The following is a 9,106-nucleotide window of genomic DNA, read 5'->3' as shown; positions in this document are numbered from 1 at the left end:
ATTTTTGCTCCCCATTTCTTGAGGGTATAGTTAGTTATAGCAATAAAAAGAGTTCTTTCCTTTGATTCACTGTGCCCCATGGTGTTCTCTTTGTTTTAAGTTGTAAAGATAAAAGATAAAAGTTACTCACCTCTAATCCCCCACATTCTCCTCTCCATGAGCCAGCAGCTAAACCCGGGGGATGAGTCTCCTAGCCACCTGAATTTGGGAAGCGCTTTGGCTTGGGGGGAAAAGGTATTCGCACTGCTCAGAAAGCCCTCACGTTAGGCGCCATTCATATAGAGAGCCAGCCTCTATATGGTTTTGGGGTCCTGAGTGGCGTATGGTGGCATAGGATTGTTAAGATAGGAGAAAGATAATGAGAACAACCAGACTAGTGGTTAGCCCATGTTGATCTGAATTCTGTGGGCTTTGGAGGTTATTATATACTGATTTCAAACAAAGAACACAAAGAAAGAGTCATAGTTGTGAACGGGTAACAAATCATACACAGCCCATTAAAGTCTAAAGAGTAAAGGTATAAGTACCAAGACAATGGCCAAATTCCAACCATCAATTACTAGGGGATAATTCTGGGAGAGGAAATATTTTATGGAGATGCTCTGGATTATAGGTTTGCACCTGGTCAAATAAAGTCCAGACTAAAGGCTCTAGTTTTATCTAAGTATGCAGTCTTATCTAAGTAATGTTTGTTAGGGTTCAGGCTTCTTAATTATCAAGGAGAGGAATCATTAACTCAGTTGATGCTGGTCTGCTAAAGACTCAAAGCTTTCCATTAAGAATATAATGTTGGGGGGCAGCTGGGTAGCTCAGTGGATTGAGAGCCAGGCCTAGAGACGGGAGGTCCTGGGTTCAAATCTGGCCTCAGACACTTCCCAGCTGTGTGACTCTGGGCAAGTCACTTGACCGCCATTGCCTACCCTTATCACTTTTCCACCAAGGAGCCAATACACAGAAGTTAAGGGTTTAAAAAAAACAAACAAAAAAAAAACAAAAGAATATAATGTTTTTCCAATAAGAAAAGGTATGGATCATAAGAGGTATCAAAAGAGGGGTCTCAGATTTTTATCTATTCTCTTATTGGCTTCCCACAGAAGCTCATGTCAATTTGGTCTTCTTTCCACTTTAGACATTTTTAACTGAGAAGCCATGGAGGTGCTTCATGACTTGCCCTACTATTATAGACAACGGGAAGGCACTGACAATTTGTCCCCGTCATTAATTTCTGATGCAGTACACACACCACTGCAAGTTCCAGCACGGCCAACTTCATCAGAGGACAGGTAAGGCCAAAAGAAAGTCTCCTTCAGGAAGAGTCTAAGACACACACCCATCTCAGCAGGAAAAGTCTGGAGATCATGTCTGTCTAAGAGACCTTTGTCCAAGGTTAGCTCTGCCATTTACAGCTAACAGCTTGGTTAAGAATTTAAACTTTCATGAAAAAAATAATCTAGCAAGGATCCAGTTCTGCAAGCAAGAGATCAGTATATGTCAATCAACCAACACATATTTATCAAGTGTTTGCTATGTGCCAGGATTGTGCTAGGCAGGAGCTGAGGGCAGGGGGGGGAGATGGAGCAGCAGGAGGAGAAAATGTGCCCTTAATAAAATAAACCCCCACCTAAAGGAACATTGATTCTCCGGTTGGAAACAATATTATTGTACACATATGAAAAATAAATATGCACAAAATAAATCCAAGCGAATCTACAGGGAAAGAGACCAACAGGTGCAGGAACAAGTGTAAGAGGACAGAAAAGACACAGATTTGGAACCCAAGTTCAAATGCTGATCCAGCTAAAAATTGTGACCCTGGACAGTTCACTTCTCCTTCTTCGGCCTCAGTTTACTCCTCTGTAAAATGAAGGGCCCATCAGTCCCCTCCAGCTCTAACATTTTACAATATTGCATGCATCATTACCAAAGCCATGACTATATTCTAAGATTCAATTGAGACCACAAATTTAATAATAATAGTAATAACAATAACAATAACAACAGTAATGTTTTGTCTTCATTCCATAACTAGGTACCTAAGCATATAGAATGCTTCTTGTAGCATCCATTAGGGACTTTTAGAAAAATGTCTCTTAAAATAAAAATGGGGAGACATTAAGCATCTATCATAGGAAAAAGAAGTGATAACCATAAAAGATTATGTGTCCTGTAAAGAGGCTGAAGAAATCCTTTATTTATCACCTTAAAAATGTTATGAGAAAAAAAATGAAAATAAAGCATTTCATTGGGTTAGCATGCAGACCTAACACGGAGACCGGGAAATTTCTCCATCAGCAAATTCTAGACAGAGTGAGTGCATTTGTTCCTTCTCTTTATGAATTAATCCATTAAGCACCTTTTTGGGGTGGGGGCAGAGGGAAGTTGTAGGAAATAGTATAATGGAAACAGAAAACTGTAAGAAACAATATGCTATTTCGCCAGGAAGAACATTCTGCTAAGGAATTCTGACACTTGTGACTAGCTGTGCTCTCAGCTTCCAACCCATCAGGCAGTTCATGAGGTAACTCCTGACTGCCCAGGTTCACTCCAACTGATCAGCATTTTTCTTTTGTCCTTGAGATCATTTTGCCCCAGTCGTGATTTACTTGTAAGTTTCTGGGTTGTCAAGCGAAAGCCATGTTTAGGATCAGCTCTCTGGAGCTGGAAGAGACATCTTGTTCACCCTCTAATTTTACAGACAAGGAAACCGAGGTCCAGAGAGGGAAGGGGCTAGGTGAGGTTCATATGACTAGCAAATGACAGACTCAGTGCTCATGATCTTAGGTAGGGAATTGGAAAGGACGCCGGAGACTCCACTCCTTTCTCCATTTTGTGGATGAGGAAACTGAGGCACTGGTAAAGAGGGTTCCTTACTGAGAGTTCCCTGTGGCAATGATAGCACAATATAATTTGGTTTAAAAGGATATTTGAATATATAAAGGGCCCTGGTATGGTATGCATGTGTGTGGGCATATGCATATACATGTGTGCAGGAAGGAGAAGGCAAAGGAAAAGGAAAGGCAGGATCAACAGAAAGCCAGGGCTGGGCTAATATCCCACTTCAGACATATCCTGGCTGTGTGATAAGTCACTTTGGGTCACTTGACTTGTCCCGGTGCCAAGCAAACCTCAAAAGCTAGAAGCAGCAGAGAAGAGGGCCACCTGCCCTAGGGGTGGGGGTTCCTCCTGTGAGAGCTCCCTGTACTAAAGAAGTAGCAAGGCAGATAAGACAGGCGGTAGATTGGGAGGGAGGTGGGAGGTATGTGGATGGGAAAATAGAGAGAGAGAGAGACAGACAGACAGACAAATGATGCTTGGACTAAGCCTCCCACCACCTCTTCCCAATTCTAACTCTTTGAGTGCCTCACAGGCCCCCTGAATCCAGCCTGGCCCCTCTGCTGTCCCTTCCTTGTTGGGGAATTCCCCCCATTCCTCCTTGTTCTGTCCTCTGGGGCCAAACAGAACAAACTGATAATCCCTCCTCCACAAGATAGCCCTGTAAATACTGGGGGAAAGCTGTCACATCCCACTTCTGACACCACCTGGCTGGAGGACCTTGGGCCAGTCTTTTCAGCTCTTAGTGACCTACACAACTCACAGCACCTCTGGTAAAAACAGTGGCAGATCTCCCTTGGGGGATCCCCATTGGGAGCCGTCTACACCACTCATAGCCAGCAGTAAATGCTGCCTCTGTGCCAGGGACTGTGCTGTCTTAGTGACAAAAAGAAAGGCAAACAAGCATGGTCTCCATCCTCAAGGAATCTGTGTTCTCTTGGGGGAAAAGACAAGTGGGAAACCCTCCATCCCGATTCCAGACCAAGCGATGACAAAGATGGCAGTGACGTAGTGATCTGAGTGATTATTTCCCAGCCAGCCCCATAGATGGGCATCTGCCTGTCCAGAGGAGGAGCTGAGTCTCAAAGAGAAGTGACTTAGCTAGGAAGGGCGAGTGGTATCACCCTTCAGGGCCTCGGGCAGTCACCTGAGAGATCTACCAATATCCCGAGCCAGGGGGAAGCAGTGGTAGCACCCCCACACACAACCTCAGCCTTGGGCTTCTCTAGGATGCCAGCTCAGGTCAAAGGACATTTTTCTTTTGAGGTAGAAGGGCCTGGGATGCTCTTTGATGGGAAATTGGTCATCAAATCCCAATTGGACTGGACAAAAGGTTCTGGATGGAAGAGGCAGCGGGCAGCCAAAGAGGGGTCAGGAGAGCTTGGCCGCACTTTATGGAGGAGGCGTTCCTGGCTCTGTTGGATGCCCTCCAAAAAAAGAAATAAGTTGCAGCATCGATACCACGGAGGCCATTGTTCCCAACCATTAATTACTTTTATCAACTGATGCCCACTTTGGCCTGCCAGGAGAGATTCTAAATCTGTTTTCACTGGAGGAACTCGGATATTCTGGGGAGGGTGAAGGATGTCCTCAGTCCTGCAAGATGGCCACACCTCAGTGACTTGAAGAAGTGGGATGTGACAGCCTAGGTCAGAGAGGAGGGGAAGAAGCTGGATTTCTTTCCCTCCTCAGAGAGTTCAGAGGCCAGGCTTACGAGGGACACCTTGATCCCAATCTAAGATGACAGGGTGCTCTGGTCTGTGGGAGCCCTGACTGCTAGAAGAGCCTCAACCTGGTAGAAGGCCACCAGCATGGGGTGGCAGAAAGCAGAATGCCCCTGACCAGGAGTCAGAAGGCCTGAGTTCAAATTGCAGTCCTGACATTTCCCTCTTTTTTGTGACTTTAATTTCGTGAGAAGCCACAGAGCACAGCAAAATGAGGGTCGGGTTTAGAAGCAACGACTTAGGTTTGATCCCTGACTCACCACTGATCAAGCATTTACCAAGCATCTGCTCTGTGCCCAGCACTTTGTTAGATTTGGGGAAACTGAGGCCCCATAGGAGAAGTGGCTGTTCCAAGGTCTTGCAGACAAGCAGAAGGGAAATCATTACATTGATCCAATGCTGGTCCTCAGTCCTTAAGGGGAGAGACTATCTTATTTCCTGGATTTGATTCTGGTACCAGGTCCTGGTGCCTGGCAGATGACAGATAATAAACAAGGTATCCTCAGTAGAGGCAGCTTTTAACCTCCCAGGGGTGGGGAAGTTGTTTTTGTTCTCTCTTTTTGGATGGAACTTTTTTTCTTGTCTTTCTTTTGGTGGATTTCACAAACAGAGCATTTCAATATACAAGAACAAAAAGGGAAGACACAGGCGGCTGTGACTCCCTAGCCTCCCCAGGCTGCTTTTCCTTTAAGAAAGAATCTTATAGGGGGAAGCTGGGTGCCTCCGTGGATTGAGAGTAAGGCCTAGAGATAGGAGGTCCTAGGTTCAAATCTGGCCTCGGACACTTCCTGGCTGTGTGACCCTGGGCAGGTCACTTAACCTCCAGTGCCTAGCCCTTACTGCTCTTCTGCCTTGGAATTAATATACAGTATTGATTCTAAAACAGAAGGTAAGTTAAAAAAAAAAAAAAGAAAGAGAGAGAAGGAAGGAAGTGAGAGAGGGAGGAAGAAAGAAGAGAGAAGGAGAGAAAGGAAGGAAAGAGAGAGGGGGAAGAGATAAAAAGAGGAAGAGAAGAGAGAGAGAGAGAGAGAGAGAGGCAAAAGAAAAAGCAAGAGAGATGAAAAAGGAGAGGAAGAGAGAGAAAGTGAGACAGACAGAGAGACAGGAGGGGAGAGAGGGAGAGAAGACAGTAAGAGAGAGAAAGGGAGGAGAGGGAAAAAAGGAGAGAGAAGAGAGAGAGACTCAGACAGACAGAGACAGAGACAGAGAAAGAGAGATTAAGCTAAAGGGCTGCTTTGGTATTGTCAAGAAGGTCTGGATTCAAGGCCTGCCTCTGAGACTAGTTGTGTGCTTCTGGGTAAGACACTTAACCTCCCAGAGTCCCAGACATCTCTATACTCTCACTCTTCCCTCCTCCAGACACCCTCTACATCATGATGACCAGGCGGGAGGGCAAGCCACCGTGGGCACACAGCCCACCACTCTCCTATTCCCCACCTTTCTCTCACCATTCTCAACAAAAAAGTGCCCAGCCTGCCACCACCATTCCATCCCCTGCTACATTCTAGTACTTGTCGCCCCCAGGGTAGATTCTCTCCTTTGCTGGGTGCTTCAGAAATCTCCAGAAGCTCTGATGCCTCTAAATACCCTCCTGGGATGGCAGTCACGCCTCCCTTCTACACCCTCCAGCCATGGCATCGAGCCCACCCGTGCCTCTCATTCTCCTGCCCCCCCCCTTGTAGCCACTGGGAAGTGGGCACATGAGCAGCCTCAGTGAACCGCTCTCTCATTTTCCTTCTGCCTTCTCTAAACACAGGTATCGGGAGCTGAGACAATCCTATTCAGCATACAGACTGCCATGGGGCTCAGAAAGAGAATATGGTGGGACGATGCCCATTTTAATACCAGAAAACTATAGACCAAAATCGGAGCCTCCTCGATACCTCACCAAAGGACACAGACATTATGGCTATGGGGGAGACCCCTGGCCAAGGTAAATGGGCTTTTGTGAATGTGGGGGAAGAGGGGGGGTCCCTTTGGTTCTGGTTGATTGGGCCCTTCTCTGCCCCCTCCCCAAATCCATCTCACCAATCAGCAATCCCACAAGAAATGACTGGAACAAAGAAGGAGAGGGAAAAGACCAAGTTGGTGTCATTTTGATAGGACAATATGTGATACTGAAATAATGATGTCCTGGGTTCTCCTTGAGAATTCCATCCTCCATAAGCCTGTGGGAAGCCCAGGAGGTAGCGATACTTGCCTTAGAGTAGACACAAGTTAAGACATCTAACAGTACACCTGCAGCACGCAGCATCGCCCAATATACTCTACATAAGTTGATGGGGGATGGAGATCCCAAGGACCCTGTGTGCCCCTAGACAAGCACAGAACATTCCCGTTGAGAACACCTCAATGACCATAATCACCGCTTGCCTCTTTCTTCCCCTGTCCAGCCCTATCCCAGGAAGTGCCATTCCCCTGCCTCAGTGGCCATCCTTGTATCAGGATAGATGCCCTTCGGATGGCCCAGGATCCCCCCCTTGAGCCCCTCATGATCTGCATCCCAGGTGGCTCCCTCTCCTGGAGCCCGGGGTCTCACCATACTCTTCTCCAGAATGTCTCCCTGTGGTGCTCTCATCTTTAAGTGTTCAAAGTAGACAGACACATTTATTCTTTGTGGCTGCAAACAACTGAGTGTCTGATGGAGACTGGGAAAAGTTGTACAATGAACGGAGAGCTGCACAGAGCCCTAAACAAGACCCTCTTGTATCGGCAGAAATAGTGTCTCTCGACAACTAATAAAAGTCCCCAATTCTGGCCACCAGACAGCGATTTCAGCTCTGAAGAAGATCCACGTCTCAGTGTGGTCAATATGTAAAAAAGGAAAAGAGACTTCCGGAGTCTGTGTGCCTCCACCCTTGCACATTAGACTTTCTCTTAGAGCTGAACACAATAAACTCTTTACAATAAAAATAGAAATGATCCAGCATGGGGGAGAGGTGCTTTCATCTGTTCTAGAGGGAGCTAAAGCTGCAGTCCGCTCCTGAGGCGGGGACCGTGCCTCCCCAGGCAGAAGGTGTCCCAAGACAGAGCAAGATGCAGACCCAGGCTCACTTCCCTAAAAGTACCCTTAATGGTGCTTCCACTTCAGTCCAGCCACCAGCACATTATTTTTTTTTTCCCAGTGGATGGTGGCATGATGACTGTTACACATCAGTTCTTCCCAGGATCTCCCTGAGGTGTGCCCTCCCTCCAACGGCACACATTGCAGCTCACCCCTTCCCTCTCATGCCCTGTGATTCCTGCCCACATCTCCCCTTCAGTCCTCCTCCGAGCATCCTTGCAACATCCCAGAAGTCCTCCCTCTAGGTCTTTTATTCATAGGCTCCACTGCACCAGTAGAAGACCTATCTCTCAGTTTCCCCTTGGTCCTCACCCTAAGGAGCCTTCCCCCTTTCCAAGTCCTGCACACCCTTGAGGAGCATATCTCTGCATCTTAATGATCTTATTATAAACATCATCCCAAGCACGTTTTGCACGATTCCACATGCATAATTGATATGTTGTTTGTTTTCTCCGTAGGTAGAGGAGGGGCTAGAAGGAGGGAGAGAATTTAGAACTTAATTTTCTTAAAGAATGTTAATGAACAATATAGATGCATTTTAAGTCATCTGTGTTCATAGTGTAATAGAAAGGGGGAGGCAGAAAAGTCTGGTTTTGAGTCCAAGCCTTGGCATCCACTAGCTCTACAACCAGGGGTATGTTGGCAAGTATTTAGCAACCACTTCTCCAAAAGGGGGGCACTCTGTGAAGTTTAATCTGCATTATTCCTATTTTCTCCATCACTTTCCCAAGTCTAGAAAATCAACAAAACAATTAATCAAGCCCTGATTTATAGTATTTGCTGATTCCCAAGACAGAAATGTTCACACTGAAAATATAACAGTCAGCTTTCTGGAGACAGTTGAAACTAGCTCCAGCACACCCCTGTTTATAATTCTCCCAGTGCTGAGCCTCAGATTCCCCATCTGGGAAATGGGAGCGAGCGATACCTACGTAACAGTGGCCAGCCCCTCTGGGGAGTATGCCCAGAACTGCTCTGCCCCACTGGCTCTCAGGTAGTCCATGTGTCACCAGAAGGGACTTTTAGGACCCAAAGGATGATGAAAAGAAGGGGCCCAGCTTCAGGCATGAGCTTCAGGAGGGATGGCTGCTGTTACCCAAGAACGACCAAGCTCTCCTGGGTGCATTGTCGATTAGGGAAGACAATACCAACACAAGAAACTGGTCTCTTGGTTTTGGTTTTGGTTTTTTAACACAAAATGGAATGACTTGTACCCATACAAAAACCCCCATGGAATCCACTGGGCTTTGGTCATTCATTAATCATCCTATCAAAGAGCAAAAATGCCCGTTGAAATGGAATTCCAATTTAGGAGGATGGATGAAGGCCCACTGCAAAAGGAAAATGAAAACTGTGACTTTCATTGCCAGAAAATAAATGCAAAATAGGGAAAGAAAGAAGGAAAGAAAGAAAGATTGAGGGAGGGAAGGAGGGAAGGAAGGAAGGAAGGAAGGAAGGAAGGAAGAGAGGGAGGGAGGGAGGGAAG

The 9,106-nt window shown here is 46.4% G+C and overlaps 1 protein-coding gene across 1 annotated transcript in view; it reads left to right on the top strand.

Annotated features, from left to right (window-relative positions):
* Window positions 1-1,149: 1,149 nt before the first annotated feature.
* The window catches only part of C5H7orf31 (chromosome 5 C7orf31 homolog), a 51,203-nt gene continuing 43,246 nt past the window's right edge, over window positions 1,150-9,106 (top strand). The window contains exons 1-2 of the mRNA XM_044678861.1: window positions 1,150-1,283; window positions 6,313-6,489. Coding sequence (XP_044534796.1) covers window positions 1,150-1,283; window positions 6,313-6,489 — 311 coding nt within the window. The remainder of the gene's footprint in view (window positions 1,284-6,312; window positions 6,490-9,106) is intronic.

This window comes from Gracilinanus agilis, chromosome 5 (genome assembly GCF_016433145.1).
Source record: "Gracilinanus agilis isolate LMUSP501 chromosome 5, AgileGrace, whole genome shotgun sequence".
NCBI lineage: Eukaryota > Metazoa > Chordata > Mammalia > Didelphimorphia > Didelphidae > Gracilinanus > Gracilinanus agilis.
This window is presented reverse-complemented; position numbering and strand designations above follow the sequence as displayed.